The following is a 27,420-nucleotide window of genomic DNA, read 5'->3' on the forward strand; positions in this document are numbered from 1 at the left end:
ACTCCAGCCTGGGTGACAGAGTGAGACTGTGTCTCCAAAAAAAAAAAAAAAAAAAAAAAAATCCACATAATTACTGGGACTGATTATCCAGGTCCCCATAGTCAACTCCAAAAGGGGATGGATCAATATGCAGCTCTTCTTATCAAAGAGGAAGACGAAAAACGTGAACAGGGAAAGAAAAAAAGAATTTGCCAATTTTTCAGGAAAGGTAAAGTTTTCCTGCAGATCATGGTCAATTTGTGGGACAAGAATCAGTTTAGGGGCCATGTGCAGTGTCTCACACCTGTAATCCCAGCATGTTGTGAGACCAAGGCAGGAGGATCACTTGAGCCCAGGAGTTCAAAACCAGCCTGGGCAACAAAGGGAGACCCCCATCTCTTCAAAAAAAAAAAAAAATTTTTTTTTTAAGTTAGCCGGGTGTGGCGGCATGTGCCTGTTGTCTCAGCTACTTGGGAAGCTGAGGCAGGAGAATTACTTAAGCCCAAGAGGTCGATGCTGCAGTGAGCTATGATCACACCACTGGACTCCAGCCTGGGTGACAGACCAAGACCCTGTCTCTAAAAAATAAATACATAAATAAATAAATTCAATAAATCAACTACTGATGCCTGTACCCCACCTCCAGGGTTTCTGACTCACTGGTCCGGGATGTGGCCTGCACACTGTAAAAGCTGCCCAGGTGATTCTGATGGGTAGCCAGGGTCAGAACCCACTAATTTAGTGGGTCTGGACCAGTGCGTGTTGGTAGTGAAATTGAGCAGAGAACATTACCATGGTTGGGGTAAATATTGCGTCATAAAACTTTTGTTTCAGATTTTTTATAAGGTGTGTCCTGGGTCACAGTGTAAACTTCTGTACTGTGGTTTGACACCGCAGTGACTCTAAGGGCCCAAGTGACCTCAGAGAACAGTGGTTCTCAGACTTGAGTGTACAGAAATCATCAGGGGAACTTGTTGACACTGTCGACTCATGGGCCCCACCGCAGACCTAACTGAATCAGACTTTTGGGGGCAAAGGTCAGAAATCTGCTTCTTGGACAAGCTCTCTGGATGGTTCTACTGTTCTCTTGAGTTTGAAAACAGAGTTCCATTCTAGGGAACCCAGAATGAAGTAATAAGAGATAATGTATTTTACAGTATGCTCTTATATATATTCCCTTATATATATTCCCTTATATATATTCCCTTATATAATGGGAATTAGCCATTGACCGAGTGAGTGAGTGAGCGATGCCAGGATCAGCTTTTCATTGGCCCAAAGGCACTGATTCCACAGGGGCTTCAAGCCTGTGTGTGGACCAAGGAGGAAGGCCTGGGGCCCTGAGCTACCAGGACACTACTCAAGAGTCCGGAGCGGGAAGACCCCATCTTCCCAAGTCCCTCTGGCATACCTGGCTATATGACAGGCCTCGGGACAGCCATGGCCAGGCTCTACTCAGGCCCCAAATCTTGGTCGCTGAAGGGTGCCTGGAAGACTCTGTGGAGGTCACAGGATTGTGCAGAGGTCAGCACAGGGTTGGGGACAGGCCCCAGCAGCAGCCCCACCTGGCTGTCCTGCTGTATATCTGTTCTGCATCAGGCACTATAAGGGAGACTGATGAGCAAGACGTCGTTCCTGCCCCCGTGGGGCTCACCTCTGCCCACTTTCAGTTGGGAAACACTTACTGAGCATCTCCTCTGAGTCAGGCCTGCTAAGTCATGGCTTTTGTCCTCAGGGTGCAGACAGTGGAGGCAGCCAGATTCAGCATCCCCAAAGCTTCTCAGAGGCCTCAGCAGAGAAGGTTCAGGAGGGTCCTACTAGGCCCACTTCCCACACGCAGCTCCTGATCTGATCTCTCATAGCCCCTCCCAGCATTGTCACTGGACCACCTGACCCCAGAGGTCCCAGAGGTGATGTTGCCTACCCCTGCCGGAGCTTTCTGAAACCAGGAACTTATACTGTGCCTTTCTTTCTGGTGGGTCCTCCTCTAGGCCCCGCATCCAGCCACAGCTTCCAGTGTTCCCTCTGGACCCTCTGCCCACCAGCCACTCTGTAAACATGCCTTGTTCTTTCTACCACTGCATCCTTACACATACCCCTCCCTCCATCTGGAAAGCCTGCCCTCTGCTTCTCCTCACGGCAAACTCACACTCATCCTTCGCCATTTGTTCCAATGGGACCTTCCCAGACCATCGCCTTCCCAGACCATCGCCTACCCAGACCATCACCTACCCAGACCATCACCTTCCCAGACCATCGCCTTCCCAGACCATCGCCTTCCCAGATTATCGCCTTCCCAGACTATGTCAATCTTTGTTCTCAACTCCCATAGCATCTTGAAAAGACCTCTTCTGTAGCTATAATAGGTTTATTTCTTTTCAGTTTCTCTTTTTTTTTTAAAGACAGGGTCACCCAAGCTGGAGTGCGGTGGCACTATCTTGGCTCACTGCAACCTCCACTTCCCAGGCTCAAGCGATTCTCCCACCTCAGCCTCCTGAGTAGCTGGGACTACAGGTATATGCTACCATGCCTGGCTAATTTTTGTGGGTTTTTTTTTGAGACAGAGTCTTGTTCTGTCATCTGGCTGGAGTGCAGTGGCACGATCTCAGCTCACTGCAACCTACACCTCCCGGGTTCAAGCAATTATCCTGCCTCAGCCTCCCGAGTAGCTAGGATTACAGGCGCATGCCACCACACCCAGCTAATTATTGTATTTTTAGTAGAGACAGGGTTTCACTATGTTGGCCAGGATGGTCTTGATCTCTTGACCTTGTGATCCGCCCGCCTTGGCATCGCAAAGTGCTGGGATTACAGGCATGAGCCACTGTGCCCAGCTGTATTTTTTTTTCTTTTTTTTTGAGACGGAACCTCTGTCACCCAGGCTGGAGTGCAGTGGCGCAATCTCAGCTCACTGCAAGCTCTGCCTCCCGGGTTCACGCCATTCTCCTGCCTCAGCCTCCCTAGTAGCTGGGACTACAGGCACCCACCACCAGGCCTGGATAATTTTTTGTATTTTCAGTAGAGATGGGGTTTCACCGTGTTAGTCAGGATGAGCCCGATTTCCTGACCTCGTGATCTGCCCGCCTTGGCCTCCCAAAGTGCTGGGATTACAGGTATGAGCCACCGCGCCCGGCCTGTATTTTTTTTTTAAAGACGGGGTTTTGCTATGTTGCCTTGGCTGGTCTTGAACTTCTGACCTCAAGTGATTCACCCACCTTGGCCTCCCAAAGTGCTAAGATTACAGGCGTGAGCCACCATGCCTGGCCCAGGTAATTTTTGTATTTTGAATAGAAACAGCGTTCTGCTATGTTGCCCAGGCTGGTCTCAAAGTCCTGACCTCAGGAGATCACCCACCTTGGCCTCCCAAAGTGCTAGGATTACTGGCATGAGCCACCACACCCAGCTTTTTTTTTTTTTTTTTTTTTTTTTTTTTTTTTCGAGACAGGATTTCACTTTATTGCCCAGGTTGGAGTGCAGTGGCACAATCATGGTTCACTGCAGTCTTGAACTTCTGGGCTCAAGTGATCCTCCCACCTCAGCTTCTTGAGTAGCTGGAACTACAGGGGGGTGCACCACCATGCCTAACTTTAAAATTTTTTTTAGAGACAGGATCTCACTATGTTGCCAGGCTGGTCTTGAACTCCTGGGCTCAAGCGATCCTCCCACTCAGACTTCCCAAGTGCTGGGATTACAGGTGTGAGCCACCACAGCTGGCTAAATTTATTTCCTGAAACAAAATCATGGCCAGGCACGGTGGCTCATGCCTGTAATCCCAGCACTTTGAGATGCCAAGGTGGGTTGATCACCTGAGGTCAGGAGTTCGAGACCAGCCTGGCTAACATGGGAGTCTCTATTAAAAATACAAAAAAATTCGAGATCCCAGCACTTTGGGAGGCCATGGGCCTGGCGAGAGACGATCCCGGCTAACATGGTGAAACCCTGTCTCTATTAAAAAATACAAAAAAATTAGTCAGGCATGGTAGCAGGTGCCTATAATCCCAGCTACTCAGGAGGCTGAGGCAGGAGAATTGCTTGAACGCAGGAGGTGGAGGGTGCAGTGAGCTGAGATCGTGCAATTGCACTCCAGCCTGAGGAACAAGAGCAAAACTCCGTCTCAAAAAAAAAAAAAAAAAAAAATCTGGGGACATGCTCTGATGAGAATAATACAGGAACTACATACGTGAAATGAGGACCGTTAAGGAAAATCCTAGCTGTGGATGTGCTGACAAGACAGCGCTTATTTCCCCCGAGTGTGATGATTTCATACGTGTGTCTGGGCCCAGAGCAGAGTGTCCAGCATGTAGTGGGTGCTCAGCAGATGTTTACTGAATAAATGAATGAGCAGGTCAGCACACCTATGCATGTTGAGAGGGGGAGAGAGGATGAAGAGCTGGGGGATACTGCCCCTCAAACAGGAAGATTCAGGCCATTTGTAGCATCAGTTCCAAAGACAGAACCAAAGTCACCTCCCCATTACCCCTAGTGACCTGCTCCCCCATCAGTCACCTGGACCTGTGTGCCCCACAGCACTCTGTCTTCAGCTGAGGGCTGGCTCTGGGTGGGCCTTCTGTCCCCAGGGCAGAGTAGGGCTTAGTAAATGCTCAATATGTGTTTGCTGCAAATCGTGCAATGATAGGCCTTCAAGAATCATTCCCAACACCATCTGTGCCCACAGACAGTAGGAGTGCAAACGGTGATGAGCTCTCCTTTAAAACTGCTTGTCATCGTGGCTCCATCCGAGTGTTTATCACAGAGACTCAGTCATTCATTCAACAAACAGATACTGTGTGCTGACTCTGTGCCAGGCACTGTTCAGAAAACCAGAGATTCTGCAGTATGAAAAGCAAGATTCCTGCCCACAATCTAGTTGGCAAGGTGGACAGTAAACAAATAAGAAAAGAATGTGAGAGTGATAAGTGCCAAGAGGAAATAAAGCAGCGTTCAGAGGACACGGAGTGCCAGGGTGTGAGTGTGAGCACAGGCCTCAGGGAGGCGCGTGCGTCCTCAGCAGGCGGCCACAGGAGACAGGACGAGGGGAGTGGGGAGTTGGGAGTCAGGTCACACAGAGCCTTTCCAGGGAGAGGACTCGGGATTGATTTTAAGTGTGACAGGGAGGATTCTGAGCAGGGGAGTGAGATGACCTGACTCCTCCTGCCTGCTGCGAAGAGAGGAAGCCACGCAGGAAGCTGCAGCAGGCTCTGTCCAGGTGAGAAGTGGTCGGTTCTTAGCTGTGTTCTGACCACACCCAGTAGGGCTTTCTGTTGGGCTGGATGTGAGGCTGAGAGAGAGGAAGCAATCAGGGATGGATGACCCCTGACCTCTTTATCCCTGAGACCAGATCCCAAGTGTAGCTACCCTTTCTGATTCTAATAACTGGTGACAGTGGCTAGGGTGGGGTGGTTCAAGAACCATGCAAAAGATATAAGGTCTTGGTCACTAGTTCAGCTGGGTTGGTTGGCCTTCTGGGCCTATGTTCAAATATTTAGCCCATTCCCAACCACAGAATTTGTTCAGGGTTACAGCACAGCTCAAGAAGAGACTCTTCTCAAAGGTACAGAATGCAAACCGGGCGTGGTGGTGCACACCTAGAGGCCCAGCTACTTGGGAGGCCGAGGCAACAGGATCACTTGAGCCCAGAGTTTGAAGCCTGCCTGAGCAACATAGTGAAACTGTCTCTAAAAAATAAAAAGAAAAAAAAAATTAAGGGTACAAAGGTCAAAGAGCTCTCAGTCAGGCAAAGAAACCAAAGAAAAGGAGGCAGAGACCCCACTGGGGTCACTACACTTCTCAAAGCATATTGACTCTGGGTCACCTTGCTAAATCTACTTTTAGTTCTAGTAGCTTTATGGCAGATTCCTTAGGATTATCTGTATATGATTGTGTTATCTGTAAGTAAACGTAGCTGTATTATTTTATTTTCCAATCCATATACTTTACATTTCTTTTTCTTGTCTTACTGCACTTGTTAGGGCCTTTGGTGCAACACTGAGTAGACCTGGTAAGAACATTGTTGCTTCGTTCCCAATCTTAGATGGAAAATAATCCCATGAAGTATGTTATAGATTTTTTTTTTTTTTTTTTTTTTGAGATGTAATGTCACTCTGTCACCCAGGCTGGAGTGCCGTGGCCCGATCTTGGCTCACTGCAACCTCTGCCTCCTGGGTTCAAACAATGCTCCTGCCTCAGCCTCTGGAGTACCTGAGATTACAGGCGCCCACCATTATGCCCGGCTAATTTTTCTATTTTTGTAGAGATGGGGTTTCACCATGTTGGCCAGGCTGGTCTTGAACTCCTGGCCTCAGGTGATCCGCCTGCCTCGGCCTCCCAAAGTGCTGGGATTACAGGTGTGAGCCACCGCACCGGCCAATGTTCAGTTATTGATTGATTGAGCCAGGGTCTTGCTTTGTTGGCTAGGCTGGAGTGTAGTGGCACAGTCATGGCTCACTGCAGCCTCAATGTCACAGGCTCAAACAATTCTCCTGCCTCAGCCTCTGGGGTAGCTGGGACCACAGGCACGCACCACCATGCCTGACTAATTTTCAAATTTTTTGCAAAGACAGACTCTCACCATGTTACCCAGACTCGTCTCAAATTCCTGGCTGGCCTTAAGTGATTCTCCCACCTCAGCCTCCCAAAGTTCTTAGATTACAGGCATTAGCCATTGTCCCTGGCCAATGTTCAGTTCTTATTTTGTAAATAAATTTTAATTTTACATTTATCCTTATTGTTAAGCAAGTGATGTTCAGTTTTTGTTTTTTGTGGGCTTTTTTTTTTTCTTTTTCTTTTTTTTGAGATGGAGTCCTGCTCTGTCACCCAGGCTGGAGTGCAGTGGCGCAATCACGGCTCACTGCAACCTCTGCCTCCCGGGTTCAAGCGATTCTCCTGCCTCAGCCTCCCAAGTAGCTGTGATTACAGGTGTCCGCCACCATGCCCGGCTAATTTTTGTATTTTTAGTAGAGATGGGGTTTCACCATCTTGGCCAGGCTGGTCTCAAACTCCTGACCTCGTGATCCACCTGCCTCAGCCTCCCAAAGTGCTGGGATTACAGGAGTGCGCCACCGCGCCCGGCTGTGATGTTCAGTTTTTAAGTCAACTCTGCATTCCTGGGAAAAAGCCAATTTGGTCATCATGTTATCTTTTTCTTAATTTGAAAAGTTAAAAATTCCTTAATTTTTATTCCTGGTACCACTACCACAATTTACAGGGCAATATACCTGATGTAAAGAAAAGGCTACAACACTATATTATATTAATCAATTGCTGCACTTTTTGCAAACTGCGGCTCTGACAGTCCTGCACAAGAAGGGTTTCCTATTGAAGCTGCAGTAACTTTTCTGATGATGGACCATCGTTCCTTCTGTGGCGGATTTTTAAAGTTCCTCTAACGCATTTGGAACTACTGTCTCCAAGTAACCTGCAGCTTTCCTGACAACTCCTTGCTCTCTCTCTCCTGCTAAGAACTGTAGCCCTGGCTGGGCGTGATGGCTCAGGCCTGTAATCCCAGCACTTTGGGAGGCCAAGACGGGTGGATTACCTGAGGTCAGGAGTTGGAGACCAGCCTGGCCAACATGGTGAAACCCCAACTCTACTAAAAATACAAAAAAATGGCCAGCTGCAGTGGCTCACGCCTGTAATCCCAACATTTTGGGAGGCCGAGGTGGGTGGATCATGAGGTCAAGAGATCGAGAACATCCTGGCCAACATGTTGAAACCCCATCTCTACTAAAAATTAGCTGGGCGTGGTGGCGCATCCCTGTAGTCCCAGCTACTTGGGAGGCTGAGGCAGGAGAATCCCTTGAACCCAGGAGGTTGCAGTGAGCCGAGATCTATAGCCTTTTTCTGCTGTTTTTAGAACCTTCTGCTACTATATTTACCACTTCCACCACCAATCCGTAAGTACCACCATAGGGACTGCCTGAGCTTCTTCCACCAAAACTACCCCCTTTCATAGGTCCATAATTTGATTGCTGTTGTCCACTATAATTGCTGAAATCATAGTTACCACCACCACCATAGTTACCAGTGCCAAAATTTCCTCCTTCATTTTAACCATCATATTCTCTGCCACCGCCACCATATCCACCACCTTGGTTTTCATATCTTGCTCCACCATCACCATAGTCCCCTCTGCTGCTATAAGCAGGCTCACCATCATTGATACCACTATCACCTCCTCCATAACTACCTCTGCTGCCGCCACCTCCACCCCATCACCTCCTCCATAACTACCTCTGCTGCCACCACCTCCCACCCATCACCTGCTCCATAACTACCTCTGCTGCTGCCACCTCCACCCCATCACCTCCTCCATAACTACCTCTACTGCTGCCACCTCCACCCCATCACCTCCTCCATAACTACCTCTGCTGCCACCTCCACCCCATCATCTCCTCCATAACTACCTCTGCTGCCGCCACCTCCAGCCCATCACCTCCTCCATAACTACCTCTGCTGCCGCCACCTCCACCCCATCACCTCCTCCATAACTACCTCTGCTGCCACCTCCACCCCATCACCTCCTCCATAACTACCTCTGCTGCCGCCACCTCCACCCCATCACCTCCTCCATAACTACCTCTGCTGCCGCCACCTCCACCCCATCACCTCCTCCATAACTACCTCTGCCGCCACCTCCACCCCATCACCTCCTCCATAACTACCTCTGCCGCCACCTCCACCCCATCACCTCCTCCATAACTACCTCTGCCGCCACCTCCACCCCATCACCTCCTCCATAACTACCTCTGCTGCCGCCACCTCCACCCCATCACCTCCTCCATAACTACCTCTGCCGCCACCACCTCCACCCCATCATCTCCTCCATAACTACCTCTGCTGCTGCCACCTCCACCCCATCACCTCCTCCATAACTACCTCTGCCGCCACCACCTCCACCCCATCACCTCCTCAATAACTACCTCTGCCACCACCTCCACCCCATCACCTCCTCCATAACTACCCCTGCCGCCACCTCCACCCCATCACCTCCTCCATTAACTACCTCTGCTGCTGCCACCTCCACCCCATCACCTCCTCCATAACTACCTTTCTGCCACCACCTCCACCACCACAGCCTTCTCTTCCACCAAAGTTTCCACCACAGTTAAAATCACCTCTACCACCTCCAAAGTTTCTTCTGTAACCTATAAAATTGCCAGATCTACCTCCATGACCACTTTGCCATACAGCAGACTACATCTCTTGTTTAGTAAGGACCTTTTTCACTTCACAATTATGCCAATTAACAGTGTAGTATTTCTGGCTGGGTGCAGTGGCTCAAACAATAGGGATATAGAAGACTTGAATAATGCAATCAACCAATTTGATTTGACATAAAACATGGCACTGTAATCCCAGCATTTTGGGAGGCCTAGGCAGGCGGATCATGAGGTCAGGAGTTCGAGACCAGCCTGACCAACACAGTGAAACCCCGTCTCTACTAAAAATGCAAAAATTAGCTGGGCGTGGTGGTACGCGCCTGTAATCCCAGCTACTCAGGAGGCTGAGGCAGGAGAATCATTTGAACCTGGGAGGCAGAAGTTGCAGACAGCCAAGATCTCGCCACTGCACTCCAGCTTGGGCAACAGTCCGAGACTCTGTCTCAAAAAAAAAAAAAAAAAAAAAAAAAAAGTGATATTTCTGAACAGTTCTATCAACTGTATCTTGATTATCAAAAGTTACAAAAGCAAATCCTTTTTTCCACTCTGCCTGTCTTCCATAACTTCTATGGTTTTAATCTTGCCATACTTTTCAAAGGTCTCTCAAATTATATTCTTCTGTATCTTCTTTATTTTATTTATTTTTTTTGAGATGGAGTCTCGCTCTGTTGCCCAAGCTGGAGTGCAGTGGCGAGATCTTGGCTCTCTGCAACTTCTGCCTCCCAGGTTCAAATGATTCTTCTGCCTCAGCTTCCTGAGTAGCTGGGATTACAGGTGCCCACCACCATGCCCAGCTAATTTTTGTATTTTTAGTAGAGACGGGGTTTCACCATGTTAGCCAGGCTGGTCTTGAACTCCTGACCTTGTGATTTGCCCACCTCAGCCTCCCAAAGTACTCGGATTACAGGCATGAGCCACCACGCCCAGCCTTGTTTTTATTTATTTTTTATTGAGGTGGAATCTCGCTCTGTCTCCCAGACTGGAGTGCAGTGGCATGATCTTGGCTCACTGCAACCTCCGCCTCCCAGGTTCAAGCAATTCTCCTTCCTCAGTTTCCCAAGTAGCTGGGATTTACAGGCATGTGCCACCATACCCAGTTAATTTTATATTTTTAGTAGAGACGGGGTTTTACCTTGTTGGTCAGGCTGGTCTTGAACTCCTGACCTCAGGTGATCCACCTGCCTCAGCCTCCCAAAGTGCTGGAATTACAGGCTTGAGCCCCACGCCCAGCCTAGATACATTTTCATTATTAATTTCTAATTTAATTCAATTGTGGCCAGACAACATACTTTTAATGATTTCAATCCTTTTAAATTGTTGGTCGGGTGCGGTGGCTCACGGCTGTAATCCCAGCACTTTGAGAGGCTGAGGTGGGCGGATCACGAGGTCAGGAGTTCGAGGCCAACCTGGCCAACATAGTGAAACCTCGTCTCTACTGAAAAAAAAAGTCGGGCATGGTGGCATGCGCCTGTAGTCCCAGTTACTTGGGAGGCTGAGGCAGGAGAATTGCTTGAACCCAGGAGGCGGAGGTTGTGGTGAGCTGAGATCACGCCACTGCACTCCAGCCTGGGCACCAGAGTGAGACTCCACCTCAAAAACCAAAATTCTGTTACCACCCAGACTAATCCATCTAGAGTAGTCCAGGTGTGCTTGAAAGAAAATATGTATTGCTGTCTCTGGGTGCCATGTTTTATGTCAAATCAAATTGGTTGATTGCATTATTCAAGTCTTCTATATCCCTATTGTTTTTGTCTTATTACTGAAGAGGATTAAAATCTCCATTCATGGATGTCTATTTCTCTAGGCAATTGTTAGGTTTCATTTATTTTGAAACTGTGTAATTAAGGACTTTTTGTCTTCTTGATGTGTACCTTTATTGCTGGTAATACTCTCGTTTTTGAATTCTACTGTCTGATATTAATATCCCACTAATATTCTCCCATTAATAAGCCATTCTAGCTTACTTATGGTTGTCTGAATATTTTTTTCCATCTTTTTACATTTAGCCTTTAATTTTTAATTTTTATTTTATTATTATTTTTTTTTTCTGAGACAGAGTCTCGCTCTGTCGCCCGGGCTGGAGTGCAGTGGCCGGATCTCAGCTCACTGCAAGCTCCGCCCCCTGGGTTTGCGCCATTCTCCTGCCTCAGCCTCCCGAGTAGCTGGGACTACAGGCGCCCACCACCTCGCCCGGCTAGTTTTTTTTGTATATTTTAGTAGAGACGGGGTTTCACTGTGTTAGCCAGGATGGTCTCGATCTCCTGACCTCGTGATCCTCCTGTCTCGACCTCCCAAAGTGCTGGGCCTTTTTTTTTTTTTTTTTTGAGACAGGGTCTCACTCTGTCATCCAGACTGGATGACACAATCTTGGCTCACTGCGACCTTTGCCACCCGGGCTCAATGATCCCCCTGCCTCAGCCTTCTGAGTAGCTGGGACTACAGGCTTGAGCCACTCTGCCTGCCTGGCCTTGTTTTTATTTTATTTATTTTATTATTTTTATTTATTTATTTATTTAGAGACAGAGTCTTGCTCTCTCACCCAGGCTGGAGTGCAGTGGCATGATCCTGGCTCACTGCAAGCTCCGCCTCCTGGGTTCACGCCATTCTCCTGCCTCAACCTCCCAGCAGCTGGGACTACAGGCGCCCACCACCACGCCCGGCTAATTTTTTGAATTTTTAGTGGAGACAGGGTTTCACCGTGTTAGCCAGGATGGTCTCGATCTCCTGACCTTGTGATCCGCCCACTTCAGCCTCCCAAAGTGCTGGGATTACAGGCATGAGCCACCGCGCCCGGCCTTTTTTTTTTTTTTTAATTGAGAGGGAGTCTTGCTGTGTTGCCCAGGCTGAAGTGCAGTGGTGCGATCTCGGCTCACTACAACCTCTGTCTCCCGGGTTCAAGCAATTCTCCTGCCTCAGCCTCCCAAGTAACTGGGACTACAGGTGCACACCACCACACCTGGCTAATTTTTTCTTTTTGTATTTTTAGTAGAGACACGGTTTCACCATGTTGACCATGGCTATTCTCAAACTCCTGACCTCAGGTGATCTGCCCACCTCGACCTCCCAAAGTGTTGGGATTACAAGCATGAGCCACCGTGCCTGTCACTGGCCTTGGTTGGTTTGTTTATTTATTTATTTATTTGAGATGGAGTCTTGCTCTGTTGCCAAGGCTGGAGTGCAGTGGCACAATCTCAACTCACTGCAACCTCCACCTCCTGGGTTCAAGTGATTCTCCTGCCTCAGCCTTCCGAGTAGCTGGGACTACAGGTGTGTACCACCACACCCAGCTATCTTTGGTATTTTAGTAGAGATGGGGTTCACCACGTTGGCCAGGCTGGTCTTGAACTGAGATTACTGGGGTGAGCCACCGTGCCCAGCCTGTTTCAGTATTTTAAATGTGCTTCTATGGCCAGGCACGGTGGCTCACGCCTGTAATCCCAGCTACTTAGGAGGCTGAGGCAGTTGGATTGTTTGAGCCTGGGAGCTGTCATCATGCCACTGCACGCCATCCGGGCAAGAGAGCGGGAGCATGGCTCTAAAAATAAATTAAAATCTGGCTGGGCGCAGTGGCTCACACCTGTAATCTCGAGGCAGGCGGATCACAAGGTCAGGAGTTCCAGACCAGCCTGGCAAATATGGTGAAACCCCGTCACTACTAAAAATATAAAAAATTAGCCGGGCATGGTGGCGGGCGCCTGTAGTCCCAGCTACTCGGGAGGCTGAGGCAGGAGAATCGCTTCAACCTGGGAGGCAGAGGTTGCAGTGAGCCAAGATTGCGCCACTGCACTCCAGCCTGGGCGACAGAAGGAGACTCTTGTCTCCACACACAAAAAAATAAAAAATGAAAAAATGAAACATGCAAAACTGGCAAAACTCTGTCACATGCATCAGTATATGTAATATATACATATAGGTTGAGGAGCAGGAATAAAACTGACATCCATGTGCCTACTTGCCAGCTGAAATTACCTAACAAGCCCTTCGTAGCCCCCTCTCATGCTTCACTGTGTTAATCAGTTGCTTTTCTTCAGAGCTTTGCCATGTGTGCCTGTGTAACATATAATGTCAGTTGGCTGTCTTTGAACTTTAAATAGAATCGGGCTGAATGTATGCTCTGTAATGTTTTTCTGCTTATTTCCAAGATTTCCTTATGCCTATATATGTAGCAGTTATTAATTTTAACTGTTGTATAGTACTACACTCTATAATCCACAGTTCTACTCTTGAGCATAAATGGGTTGTTTGCAGTTTTTGACTTTGTTGTTGAGACAGAGTCTCCCTCTGTCAACCAGGCTGGAGTGCAGTGGTGCGATCTCAGCTTGCTGCAAGCTCTGCCTCCTGGGTTCATGCCATTCTCCTGCTTCATCCTCCCAAGTAGCTGGGACTACAGGCACCCACCACCACGCCCGGCTAATTTTTTGTATTTTTCATAGAGATGGGGTTTCACCGTGTTAGCCAGGATGGTCTCAATCTCCTGACCTTGTGATCCACCCGCCTCGGCCTCCCTAAGTGCTGGGATTACAGGCGTGAGCCACCACACCTGGCCCGTTTTTGACTTTTACAAACAATGCTGCTGTGCATATTCTTGCCTGTGTGCTTCTGAGGTAATGTGCCTGGGTAGAACTGCTGGGTTGTAAGGTACGTGCATGTTCAGCTCATCTAGTTAATGCCAAACTATTTCCAAGGTGGGTTGTACTAATTTCTCTTCCACCAGCAGGGTGGGAGGTCCTACTTCTCCACTTCCTTGCCAGCATCTTCTTGACAGTGTTTTTGCATCCTAACACATCTGCCACCTGAGTCTTTGTAAGAACAGCCAACGCTGAATGTTCATTCACACGGTGCCAGACCCTGTACTGAGGGCTCTGTGTGTGATTTGATTTCACCCTCACAAGACCCCCATCTATTATGAACATGTTATTGATGACCAAGAGAGCAAGTCTTTGTCTTGCTTCTGCCCAAGACACTTCCCTTCTGCCGGGGCCCCATGGCCATGTTGCCTATCTTCGTTTCCCAACCTGGGTGGGGCTGAGTCCCAGCAGGGCCTCAGCGCCACCCCTGGACCCTTTTCTCCTCAGGCTCTTACTCCCTGTCAGTCCGTCTCAGCCGCCCTGCATCCTGGGACCGAATCAGACACTACAGGATCCAGCGCCTTGACAATGGCTGGCTGTACATCTCACCGCGCCTCACCTTCCCCTCACTCCAGGCCCTGGTGGACCATTACTCTGGTATGGCCTTTCCCTGCCCCCAGGAGTAGGCTGGGATAGTCTGCAGGGAGGAGCAGGCAGTGGTGTCTTCGGATATTTTACCTGCTATGGAGTATTCAGACAGACAGAAGAGAGGCGTCCCCTATTTTCACACCAGTCCCCATGCCAAGAAATGCAGGCTGGAAGCCTTGTCTTCACCTCGTGCCCTAGCAGAAAAGCCACATACCTCCTGTGTAGGCTCTGGTCAGTACCTTGCCTACCACCCTGGTTCTGATTCAAAGCCCCTGGCAGCAGGTGGAGTTCTCTCCACAGGAACCGGACCCAGAGCTGCTGCTGTGTGGGATTCAATCCTGACTCTCCTTAGTACTTCCTGATGCCGGTCCTCCAACAGACACTGGAAGATGCAGTCACTGGGCACAGCGTCAGGGCGCAGAGAGGGAAGAGCACTCTCAGAAAACTCAGGGGTTTTCTGCAGGTCACTCCATGCAGGAGTAGACAGTAGAAGTAGACTGAGCAGTCCTTAGCTTTCTTCTTCCCAAAGCAATTTCCTAACCAGAAACTTGAGCTCAGGAGGTCCATGAACTCACCCTAAATCATACAGTGATTATCTCCCAAAAGTTAGCCCAGAAAGACCTTTGACTGCATCTGTCTCCATGAAACCAACAGCTTGGGGCTCATGTCCTGTCACTCTTTTGTAACCATGCCCCCTCCTGCCAAGTGTGGGGGGCTGTCAGGATGAGGGCTGTTGGAGAGAAGTAGGGTGGAGTCGGCCATGTCAGGGATGGAGGTCTCTTCCTCAGAGCTGGCGGATGACATCTGCTGCCTCCTCAAGGAGCCCTGTGTCCTGCAGAGGGCTGGCCCGCTCCCTAGCAAGGATATACCCCTACCTGTGACTGTACAGAGGACACCACTCAACTGGAAAGAGCTGGACAGGTAAAGTCGGGGACTCCTGGAAACATGAAAGCAAGACCAAGAGTTAGAAGGACCCACCCCTGGGAACCACAACCCGAATGTACCTGTCACACTCAGGGACACCTGGCAGCTGGAGCCAGGGCACACTGACTCAACTCCTGGAGCACAGCCCAGGCTCGGCAGGTGGGGCTGGGAAGCTGATCTGATAGGGAACAGGGGAGCCCCATGAGGTCCTCATCAGGAGTGAGGGGTTTTGAGAACAGTGCATTTTTGTGTGTAGTGAGTGCAGGGAGGAGGAATAGGCTCCTTGACCCAATTCTCTTCCTTTGTCCACAGCTCCCTCCTGTTTTCTGAAGTTCCCACAGGGGAGGAGTCTCTTCTCAGTGAGGGTCTCCGGGAGTCCCTCAGCTCCTACATCAGCCTGAATGAGGAGGCTGTCTCTTTGGATGATGCCTAGGCCCAAAAGAGAGGCCGAAAGGGAAACCAAGATTGCACACCTAGAACCCCAATTCAGCCCAGCCACCTGAGCACCCCAGAGGCAAGGCTGTGCACTCAGTGAGGGAGGGCTGGGACACAGAGGTGCATCGAAGGTCCCACCTGTACCCTTGCTCTTTCCTCTCTTGGCCCTAAGTCGTCACCTACCTCCTCCCAGTGCCATGACCCCACCTGCGACCTCTAGTCCAAATGCAGAGAAGTTGGGACCAGGGCCAGGGTTCCAAAAAGAGAGTAAGCCTCCTGCGGGTCTGACCTAGTCAGTTCTTGAGTTTGTTTCCAGTACCATCTGGATGCCCTGCCTGCTGAGCCCCGTTCTACATCCCCCGTTAACCAGGCCCCGCCCACAAGGTAGAAACAACCCCTAGCTTCTGTGAGAAAATCATTTTCGGGAAATTGACAAGTCTCGTTGAGACCACCACCGTACCTCAGAAGAAAGGACTGTGGCCTAGAAGGGAAAGGAAAACTGAGGAGATGATGTCTTACCGTAGCAGCAGATCATAGGTGCTCCAGCCTCTACATGATCTCCAGAGCAATGAGAAAGACTTCTGACAGTCTAAGTCCTCAAATATCCCCCATTGAGGACAACAGCCCCAGCTCTTTTTTTCTGAAACGGAGTCTTGCTCTGTTGCCCAGGCTGGAGTGCAATGGCGTGATCTCAGCTCACTGCAACCTCCGTCTCCTGGATTCAAACAATTCTCCTGCCTCAGCCTCCAGAATAGCTGGGATTACAGGTGCATACCACCATGCCTGGCTAATTTTTTTGTATTTTTAATAGAGATGGGGTTTCACCATGTTGTCCAGGCTGGTTTCGAACTCCTGACCTCAGGTGATCCACCCGCCTCGGCCTCTCAAAGTGCTGGGATTACAGGTGTAAGCGACCGTACCCAGCCTAGCTTTCAGATCTCTATTTCATTTTGTGGCTTACCATTCCCTAGCACACTGGCCTTGCCATCTTGTGGCCAAATACAAAATAACACCTCTTAAGTCTAGCACACTGCAGTGAGGCCAGGCACCTCAGTGCTGGGCAGGGGCATCAGAAGGTGCTAAGCCCTCTCTCCACAATGCCAAGACTGAGGCCACAGCCTACACCAAATCCAGCGCTTAATTTCCCTGCTGCCCTCATAAAGAGAAAGAGGTCTGCTGGATCTGCTAAGGGAGCACGGAGAGGAAGAACGAGGGATGGGGTGGGAGGTACCACCTCAAGTGTTCCTACTGGGTTCCCAAGCTACAGGTGGGGTGGGAAAGGCTTTATCAGGTATCATCAACAGGTTCTCAATTAAAGATTTGATTTATTCAAGTATCTGAAAACATTCTACAATGGAAACTGTTATTAGATGCTGCCTGTACTGTGCTATGGACCACATACATACAGTCATGCTGTTTCAGAAGACTTTAAATGCCACTGATAGTTTAAAAACTGTACACCTGATGGAGAATCGAGGAAGACAATTTAATGTTTCATCTGAATCCAGAGGTGCATCAAATTAAATGACAGCTCCACTTGGCAAACAGCTGTTACTTGACGGTATCCAAGAAGAAATGGTTGGTGACGGATAAATTCAGAAATGCTTCTCCAAAGGTGGGTGGTTTTTAAAAAGTTTCAGGTCACAACCCTTGCAGAAAACACTGATGCCCAACACACTGATTCGCGGTCCAGGAAACATGGGTCTTCCAAGTTCCAAGGGGCTGGGGTTCCCCAACGATCAAGTTCCTGTGCTGTAATCAAGAGGGTCCTTTGGACTGGATAGGGAGCAGTTGGGAGCTGTACACCATCAGTCATAATGAATGGCAGTGTAAAAGATGATCCAGATGACCTAGTGAGGAGACAAGCACTGTTCATAGGTCACCTGGGTTAACACAGGCCCTGATTCCACAAAACAAAAATGCCAGATGAGAATGTGAACACAGGGCTCTCCCGGGACTATCCATTGCACAATCGGCTTGGGGAGTCTAAGTTAAAATTTCACTGAAATCACACTGTCACTAACAGAGCCCAGGACTGCCCACCTGCACTTGCAAAGCAACTCCTGATAAGTTCCTCCCCTACCAAATGGCAACCCCAGGCCCAGGGAATTGAGGTACAGAGGTGGAAATGATTCAAGTAAAGCATACTACACTGCTAGCAGGTGCTGCAACTACCAGTGTGAAAATACCATTATAATTTGTCAGGTGCATATCAAAGCAGGGATTCTCAAACCTTGTCTACCCATTGTAATCTCCTGGTTCTTTAAAAAACATATAGATGCCCCAGCAATACCTCTCAGAAGATTTTATTGGTTTGGATTAGAGTCTGGACACATAAGGTTTTTTTTTTTTAATCCTGCTGGGACTCAACAGGTACACACCACCACTCCTGGCTATTTTTATTTCCCCCTGTAGAGATGCGTTTCACCATATTGCCCAGGCTGGTCTTGAACTCCTGGACTCAAGCAGTCTGCCTGCCTCAGCCTCCTATAGTGCTGTAATCCCAGCACTTTGGGAGGCCGAGACGGGTGGATCACGAGGTCAGATCAAGACCATCCTGGCTAAAACGGTGAAACCCCGTCTCTATTAAAAAAAATACAAAAAACTAGCCGGGCGAGGTGGCGGGCGCCTGTAGTCCCAGCTACTCGGGAGGCTGAGGCAGGAGAATGGCGTAAACCTGGGAGGCGGAGCTTGCAGCTAGCTGAGATCCGGCCACCGTACTCCAGCCTGGGAGACAGAGCGAGACTCCCTCTCAAAAAAAAAATGGGCTGGGCGCGGTGGCTCACACCTGTAATCCCAGTACTTTGGGAGGCGGAAGCGGGTGGATCACTTGAGGTCAGAGTTTGAGACCAGCCTGGCCAACATGATGAAACCCCATTTCTACTAAAAATACAAAAACTATCCAGGCATGGTGGCTCACGCCTGTAGTCCCAACTACTGGGGAGACTGAGGTGGGAGGATCACTTGAGCCCAGTAGGCGGAGTCTGCAGTAAGCCAAGATTGTGCCACTGCACTCCAGCCTGGGTGAAAGGGTGAGACCCTGTGTCAAAAAAAATAATAGTATACAGTTCAGAAGTTTTCTATATGGGCACAGGTGTGCAAACATCACCACTGATTTCAAAACATTACTCCAAAAAGAGCCTGTTTCCTTTATCAGCTACTCTCCCTCCCCTCCTCCCAGCCACTGGCAAGCACTAATATACTTTTTGCCTCAATGGATTTGCTCACTGGGAGATTTTGCATATAGAATCACACAATATATGGTCTTTTATATCTGGATTCTTCCACTTAGCATAATGTTTCAAGGTTCATCCATGTTATACAGCATGTATCGGTACTTCATTCTTTTTTTTTTTTTTTTTTTTGAGATAGTCTTGCTCTGTCTCCCAGGCTGGAGTGCAGTAGCGCAATCTTGGCTCACTGCAAGCTCCGCCTCCCAGGTTCATACCATTCTCATCTCAGCCTCCCCAGTAGCTGGGACTATGGGCGCCCACCACCAAGCCCGGCTAATTTTTTTAGTAGAGACAGGGTTTCACCTTGTTAGCCACGATGGTCTCGATCTCCTGACCTTGTGATCCGCCCGCTTCGGCCTCCCAAAGTGCTGGGATTACGGGTGTGAGCCACCGTGCCCGGCCACTTCATTCCTTTTTAAGACCAAATAACATTCTACTGTATGGATATATATTATCCTATCCATTCATCAAGTGATGGTCATTTGGATTGTTTGTACTTTTTAGCCATTATGAAAAATATTTCCTAGTTTCTTTTTTGAGGTGGAGTTTCCCTCTTGTTGCCCAGGCTGGAATGTGATGGCATGATTTCAGCTCACTGCAACCTCTGCCTCCCAGGTTCAAGAGATTCTCATGCCTCGGCCTCCCAAGTAGCTGGGATTACAGGTGCCCACCACCACGCCCAACTAATTTTTTGTATTTTTAGTAGAGATGGGATTTCACCATGTTGGCCAGGCTGATTTTGAACTCCTGACCTTAGTTGATCTGCCTGCCTTGGCCTCCCAAAATGCTGAGATTACAGGCCTGAGCCACCATGCTCGGCCCTCCTAGTTTCTAATATGTAGCCAGGGTTGAGAATCAGATGTAGAAGCTGACGATGGGCCCTGGATTTACACATTACAGGGGACTGTACAGTATTTCAGACCACATCTTCTAGGATGTGGCTCAACACAGGCCATGGCCCTGAGCCTCAGAAGCCTTTAGAAAAACAGCACCCTGTTCACATAGTGTAACTCAATCAGTGGGGTCCCCTCCTGTAAGTGACACCTCATGAAATGAACAGTACCTGTTATAAAACTATCAGCTACACATACCATGAACAAGGCAAAAGAGGTCATAAACCCTTCTTTCGTGAGCTCCCACGTGCCGCCATATTCTTCCTCATCAATCTGTAGATAATTGCTGAAGTAGAGGTACAGGACTCCTGCATTGATCAGGCAGAATCTGGAGCAAGAGAGAACAAGTACCAAACATAAACTAGAAGACTCAGAACTTGGGGCCGGGCGTGGTGGCTCACGCCTGTTATCCCAGCACTTTGGGAGGCTGAGGTAGGTGGATCACTTGTGGTCAGGAGTTCGAGAACAGCCTGGCCAACAGGATGAAACCCTGTCTCTACTAAAAATACAAAAACTAGCAGGGCATTGTGGTGGGCACCTGTAATCCCAGCTGTTCAGGAGCCTGAGGCAGGAGAACTGCTTGAACCCAGAGGCGGAGAGGTTGCAGTGAGCCAAAATTATTCCACTGCACTCTAGCCTGGGCAACAGCAAAACTCCATATGTAAGTATATGTTTTGTGTGTGTGTGTGTGTGTGTGTGTGTGTGTATGTGTATTATATAGTTCTCCAAAGCCCCTTGAAGACAGACAGAATGGCTGCTGAGCTGTCCCAAACAGAACCTGACATGGGCCTCCAGGTAGCTCCAGCTAGAGGCAGGCTATGGGAGAAACACACGTGAAGCCGCTGCTTCACAGCCTAGTTGAGCAGGCAACAGCATACCCCCTGTACAACTCCCAGTGGGAGACCATTTCTGGATATCCACTGTCTGTTACTGCTATAGGATGCAGATGTGAAGATGACTGTTCCTGCCCTCAGCTCACCATCAGTTATGGGACTAGGAACAGCAATGAGCTAGGCACGGTGGCTCATGCCTGTAATCCCAGCACTTTGGGAGGCCAAAGTAGGCGGATCACCTGAGGTCAGGAGTTCAGGACCAGCCCAGCCAACATGGCGAAACTGTCTCTACTAAAAATACAAAAAAATAAGCCGGGCATGTTGGTGGGCACCCGTAGTCCCAGCTACTTGGGAGTCTGAGGCAGGAGAATTGCTTGAACCTGAGAGGTGGAAGTTGCAGTGAGCCGAGATCATGCCAGTGCACTCCTGCCTGGGCACCAAAGCAAGACTCCGTCTCAAAAAAAAAAAAAAAAAGAGGGACCTATGCCAGACATTTTGACTCATGCCTGTAATCCCAACACTTTGAGAGGCCGAGGAAGGAGGATCACTTGAGCCCAAGAGTTCAAGGCTAGCCTGGGCAATGTAGAGAAACCTTGTCTCTACAAAATTTTTAAAAATCAGCCAAGTATTGTGGCTCACGCCTGTAGTTCCAGTTACTTAGGAGGCTGAGGCAGGAAAATCATTTGAATCCAGGAGGTCAAGGCTGCAGTCAGCCGTGATGGTGCCACTGTGCTCCCACCTGGGCGACAAAGTGGGGCCCTATCTCAAAAAAACAAAATGAAGGGACCTGAAATAACTTCTGCCAAAGCCAAGGTTTAGCACCTGGCACTAAGCATAGTGCCAGGCACAAGGGAAATGGTCGTCAAATACAGAAGTTCCTACTTCCCAAACTTGCACAGAAACAAAGGTCACAGCAGAACTAGAGGGCATGCCACCAACAAGTAATGTGATAGCCTCTTGCATGAGGTCCCTTTAGACCCATGAATGAATGGACTGGCCCAGCCTTCAGGAAGGCAGGAAGGTAACCTGCCTGACCTGAGATGCTCCTGAGGAGTGGTGCACCAGACCCAGGACTGCCATTGTAGGGCCGCTGCTTTGCTCTATTCATCACACACACACAGCTCCAGAGCAGCAATGGCCTTTCCTCTAACAGGAAAAAAAGCCTCTATTTAAAAAGAAATGATACCATGAAAATGTAAGATACCCAAGACTTACCCTGCTATTCCCAAGAAACCTCGTAATGGTAAAACTCCCCAAATGACACCCAGGACCACAGCAATGATCTGTCGGAACCAGTAGATCACATCTAAAAATTCATCCTGTAGAAAAGACAGAAAATGCAAGAATTATCTGGGGATGGGTGCCATAGTACAGCCAGAGGGGGGAATATTAAACCTTTCTGCTAAACACATCCAGGAAATTTGTTTCCCCCAAAGGCAACGGTATGTGCTTCCTGTTTCACCTTACTTAAAATGTGATAGAAATGATACATTTCGACATCATTAAGCGATCACTTCCAGAATCTATGCTCTAAATCAAAATTCTAGAGCTGCATATATAATATGACCTGTAATGAAATGATTGTGATAGTAATCGTGCTACTGGCCGCACATATGGACTAGAAGCAAAAATGCTGGAGGCAGGTGCCAGCATATTTAAGTTTCATGGAAGAACACAGACGACGACTCAGGTTTCTGATCTGCCCTAGATTCCAGAAACCAGTCCTTATACAAGAAAAGAAAGAAATGACACAGCAGATTAGAGACTGCAGGTTTTGCAAGAGTTGGGCAGGGCTGGGGGCAGAACAAGGGCACCTTCAGGAAGTGCCTCCCATCCCCCCTTACAGGAACTTCAGGAAGGAAAATCCCACTTCGGCAGCCCAGAAAACCAAAGAAATGACTGCAAATATAATACTCTTTCCAAACTACCTGGAATCAAGCGGTTTGTGATCACCCCTTCCAGATCATGGAGCAGAGTTACGAAGCATCCTCCGAATGGGACGAGTAAGAACGTCCTGAAGTCCCAACCAATTCTCACACGTATTTGGTGGCATTTCTCTACCCCGACACCTCACACTCACCCAGTGGGTGGTCTCAGTCTCCCCTCTTGACTCATGCTTATCAAAGTATTCAGTCCTTTTCATTCAACAGGCAACAACAGCTCAAGATTAGCGAGCCTCACTATGTGCAAAAGGCTTTAACGCACCACCGTACCCTCACTTCAGAGCTATTCTGACTTAGATTCCGCAAGGAGAGCACCTGGCACGTAGAAAGCATTCTCAGTAGAAGTCTATTAGTGTTAGTTTGTACTAGTTAATTCGAAAGAGACAAGTAACTTACTCAAAACCCTACTGCACATAAAAGGCGGAGGCCGAATCGAATTCAGCTCCCTTTCCCCGTTCAGGCACAAGCCCTGCCCGCGGATGACAAAGCCTCTCCCCGCTCCTCGTCAATTCCGCATAACTACGGGGCTTCGGCCTTAGGCCACCCTTCGGGGAGCTCCAAGCCCAGCTGTCCGCCCAGTGCCCGCCAAGTTTGCTCTGATACTCTTGGGCCACCCGCCCCACTGCCCTACTCGATAGCGCCGGAACGGGGGCGAGGGCAGGCCCAGGCCAGTCTTCCCGTTCCCCGAGTCCCAGCCGGCTCCTCGCGTCCGCGCCCTGTTCGGGCTCCACCGTACCTTGTCCTCCCAGGCCGCGTCGCTCCGCAGCACCTTGCTCCAGACGGAGACTTTGACGGCCCCGTTGGCCAGCTGCGGCTGAGGCGGCTCCTCCTTCCGCCGCCCGCCGCTCATCCTCCCGTCGCGCCGCCCGGGCCGGGCCTGGGGCGCGCGGGCTGAGCCAGAGGGAGTCGGGGTCTAGGGTCGCGGGTCACGGCGCGGGTCGGCTGCAGGCTCAGCGGTCCGGTCCTGCGGCGCGCTGCAGTTCCTCTCACCTGGCCAACCTACCCGGCTCCGCTGGCTCTACTGAGCAGGCGCCGCGAAGGGAGGGGCGGCACAGTGTCGTGCGACCTCCCGCCGACGTGCTGACGCAGCCAATCGGCAGTCGCGCAGCCGTCCGAGTGAAAGAGCAACCATCGCCTTGGCGCAAGCGCGCTACTCGTGGCGGAAATGACGTCAGCCTCTGCCAGGCTCGCGGTAAGGTGTGAGGGAAGGGACAATCTTGGTAGAACGCTGAAATGGGCGCCAGGAGGCGCTGTGGAGACCGAGGAGGTAAGGGAACACCGAGGCTGGACGTCAGCGTCGCCCAGTCGGCCACAGCTGACCCTCGAGCAGCGAGTGGGGCAGGAGCGGCTCTACCTTTCCTTGCGACCTACACGCCGGCTGAGCCCAGACCTTGCTCCAGGGTAGCCCCAAGCTGCCCCGCAGGATTTAGCCGGTTTATTTTCTCCCCTAACCCTGCAAGTTCTGTAGGGCCTTGTTCAAGATGTTAACTCTTCTGTAATAACTAAGCATCTCATCTTGCCCAGCACACTCTTTTGGCATACGAGAGCCCTGAGACCCCAAAAGAGGAAATGAGTTTCTGAAGCCGTATAGCAAGGTGGACTCAACCGGGGACTCCTGAGCGGCAAATACAAGAATTGGGTTAGGTGTCAGAATATCTGAGTGTTCACATACAGCGTCCTCACCATGTGCTGCGTCAGTGCTTCACAAAATGAGCTTCCAGAGCAGCAGCGGCCGCATCGCCTGGGAACTGGATAGGGTGGCAGGTTCTCGGCCCCCATTCCACACCTACTGACTCAGAACCCCTGGGGATGGGGCTCCTTCCGATGTTTGAACAAGCCCTCCAGGTGGTGCCAGGCGCACTGTGTTGGTAAGTCCAGAGACCAAGGCACATCCCTTCTGGACAGTGGATTTTTTTTTTTTGAGACGGCACGGTCTCTGCTCACTGCAACCTCCACCTCCCAGGTTCAAGCGATTCTCGTGCCTCAGCGTCCCACGTAGCTGGGATTATAGGCACCCGCCACCACGCTCCACTGATTTTTTTTTGTATTTTAGTAGAGAGGGGGGTTTCACCGTGTTGCCCCGGCTGGTCTCGAACTCCTGAGCTCAGGCAATCCGCCCATCTTGGACTCCCAAAGTGCTAGGATTACAGGCATGAGCCACCTCACCCGGCCTCTGGACAGTGGATTTATAGAGGCAAGTAATGTATCTGGACCTGGGTGTGTCTTGACTCCAAAATCTGTGCTCTTAACGGTTAAACTTTAAAGCTTAAAGAGTATCAATGAGGTCAGAGCATCTTTTGCATACCTATCAACATTCAGCTGTAATTCTTCACTTTTCGTGAGTAATAGAACCTCGTAGGGAGGCCAGGCGCAGTGGCTCACTCCTGTAATCCCAGCACCTTGGAAGGCCGAGGTGGGTGGATCACTTCAGGTCAGGAGTTCGAGACAAGCCTAGCCAACACGGTTGAAACCCCGTCTGTACTAAAAATACAAAAAAAAAAAACAAAAACAAAAACAACAACAACAAAAAAACTAGCCAGGCGTGGTGGTGGGGACCCGTAATCCCAGCTTCTCAGGAGGCTCGAGGCATGAGAATTGTTTGAACCTTGGAGGCGGAGGTTGCAGTGAGCCAAGATCACGCCATTGTACTCCAGCCTTGGCAACAGAGCAAGACTTGGTCTCAAAAACAACAAAAACCAAACAAACAAAAGAACCTCCTAGAGAGCTTTTCCAGAATACCATAGCTGCTGTTTTCCACCCCAAGCCTACCCTGACATTGTTTCAGTAGATTAAGTGGAGCTGGACCCCCAAGGTGAAACATACTGCGATCACATTACTGTCTGGAACTGGTGGAAGGGCCGTATACATTGTATGGGTGCACACCTTTTGTCCTAAGTTTCCCCATGGGTCTTGTTCTTTTCAGCCCTGCCTCTTTTCTGATCCAGTTTCCCTCCCATATGAAATGGTAAAGCTTAGCCAGTTGAAGGAAATCAAAATATTTTGCCCCAAAATATGGCTCCCTCATATAATGACTATTTTAGTTTAGTTTCTGAGACAGGGTCTCGCTCCGTTGCCCATGCTCAAATGCAGTGGCATGATCAGGGCTCACTGCACCTTTGATCTCCTGGGCTCAAATGATCTTCCCATCTCAACTTCCCAAGTAGCTGGAGCCACAGGCACAGGCACATGCCACCACGCCTGGCTAAGTTTATTTATTTATTTATTTTGATTATTATTATTATTTTTTGAGACAGAGTCTCACTCTGTTGCCCAAGCTGGAGTGCAGTGGCATGATCTCAGCTCACTGCAACCTCCGCCTCCCAGGTTCAACAAGTTCTATTGACTCAGTCTCCCCAGAAGCTGGGATTACAGGTGCGTGCCACCACACCTGGCTAATTTTTGTATTTTTCAGTAGAGATGGGGTTTTGCCATCCTGTCCAGGCTGGTCTCAAATTCCTGACCTCAAGTGATCTGCCTGCCTTGGCCTCCCAAAGGGCTGGGATTACAGGCATTAGCCACCACGCCCTGCCATGTTTTTTCTTTTTCTTTCTTTTTTTTTTTTAATTTTCTGTAGAGACGGGGTCTCACTATGTTGCCTAGGCTGGTCTTGAACTCCTGGGCTCAAGCAATCCTCCCATCTCAGCCTCCCAGTGTGTTGGGATTACAGGCATGACCCACTGTGCCTAGCATAATGAATATCTGAAATTGAAAACCTTTAGAGATCAGGGGGCTGGAAGAGACTTTTCCCCTATCTACATAAAGATATGACTGACCCACCAAGGAGAAGAGTTCTTGTTCCTTTCCCTGTTATATCACTTTCTATTGCAGAAGATAAGACAGTGTAACCACACCTGAACAGATCCTTTTCAAGGTAGTGACTGTCCCCAAAAATGATTTAAATTCCAAAGATAACTGTTTACAACTTAACTTCTGTTTCTCATCCATTCTTCCTAATAATCATTTGTTGTCCCTCAATAAAATTCCTGTGCTCCCCCTTCCCATAACCTGTTCTACCAGGATCCAAGTCCCCATTCTTTCTGTAACCTCAAGATAGTACAGAAACTTCTGTACCTGGCTGGGTGCAGTGGCTCACACCTGTAATGCCAGCACTTTGGGAGGCCGAGGCGGGTGGATCACCTGAGGTTAGGAGTTCGAGACCAGCCTGACCAACATGGAGAAACCCCATCTCTACTAAACTTACAAAAAATTAGCCAAACATGGTGGGGTGCACCTGTAATCCCAGCTACTCAGGAGGCTGAGGCAGGAGAATCACTTGAACCTGGGAGACGGAGGTTGCAGTGAGCCAAGATCATGCCATTGCACTCCAACTTGGGCAACAAGAGCAAAACTCCATCTAAAAAAAAAAGAGGCTTCTGTACCTTACTGGGGAGTTGGGGAGCTGGGTCTTCATTCTGAAGACTCCTGTGTATTCGTGTTAAATCAAATTGTATGCCTTTTCTCCTGGTAATCAATCTGCCTCATATTACTGATTTTCAGGGAAACTTCAGGGGGCCAAGAGCTTCCAAACTGACTTGTTTGGAAGTGTACCATTGTTACAAAACCTCTTTTACAGACTCCCTGCTAGCATGTAGTTCAGAAGACAAACTAATGAATCTGTCACGGAACGAAGGAAGAATGACTAACCCTTGGCCTAAAGGTAAGTTTTCACTCTGCCAGGTCTCCTCCTGGTGAAGATATATAATGGGGAACCTGATCTGGGGGGATTAGGGAAGGCTAAACTCTGAAGGAAGAGATTAGAAGGAAAAGAGGGAGGTAAAGGTGGGAGAGAACATTCAGGAAAATGAA

General features: G+C 49.3%; 2 protein-coding genes across 5 annotated transcripts in view; one reads left to right on the top strand and one right to left on the bottom strand.

Moving 5' to 3' along the window:
* Positions 1-17,306, top strand: part of SLA2 (Src like adaptor 2) — a 37,507-nt gene extending 20,201 nt beyond the window's left edge. For 2 of the 3 annotated variants that reach the window (XM_050807280.1, XM_050807279.1), the window contains 3 exons: positions 14,213-14,362; positions 15,142-15,274; positions 17,083-17,306. In XM_050807280.1, the coding sequence (XP_050663237.1) occupies positions 14,213-14,362; positions 15,142-15,274; positions 17,083-17,236 (437 nt within the window). In that variant the 3' untranslated portion in view covers positions 17,237-17,306. Of the gene's footprint in view, positions 1-14,212; positions 14,363-15,141; positions 15,275-15,589 lie in introns of all 3 variants that reach the window. The other variant, XM_050807281.1, reaches the window with a different exon arrangement.
* Positions 17,018-23,750, bottom strand: RAB5IF (RAB5 interacting factor). Of its 2 annotated transcripts, XM_050807365.1 has the most exons (4): positions 23,351-23,750; positions 21,887-21,990; positions 20,037-20,166; positions 17,018-17,562 (listed from the first exon to the last, which is right to left on the bottom strand). In XM_050807365.1, exons 1-4 carry the CDS (start codon positions 23,462-23,464, stop codon positions 17,521-17,523), a joined length of 390 nt encoding a protein of 129 aa, XP_050663322.1. In that variant the 5' UTR covers positions 23,465-23,750; the 3' UTR covers positions 17,018-17,520. The 2 variants fall into 2 exon arrangements, with proteins under 2 accessions (XP_050663322.1, XP_050663323.1); XM_050807366.1 differs by lacking the exon at positions 20,037-20,166.
* Between the last annotated feature and the right edge of the window lie 3,670 nt (positions 23,751-27,420).

Source organism: Macaca thibetana, chromosome 10 (genome assembly GCF_024542745.1).
Source record: "Macaca thibetana thibetana isolate TM-01 chromosome 10, ASM2454274v1, whole genome shotgun sequence".
Classification (NCBI taxonomy): domain Eukaryota; kingdom Metazoa; phylum Chordata; class Mammalia; order Primates; family Cercopithecidae; genus Macaca; species Macaca thibetana.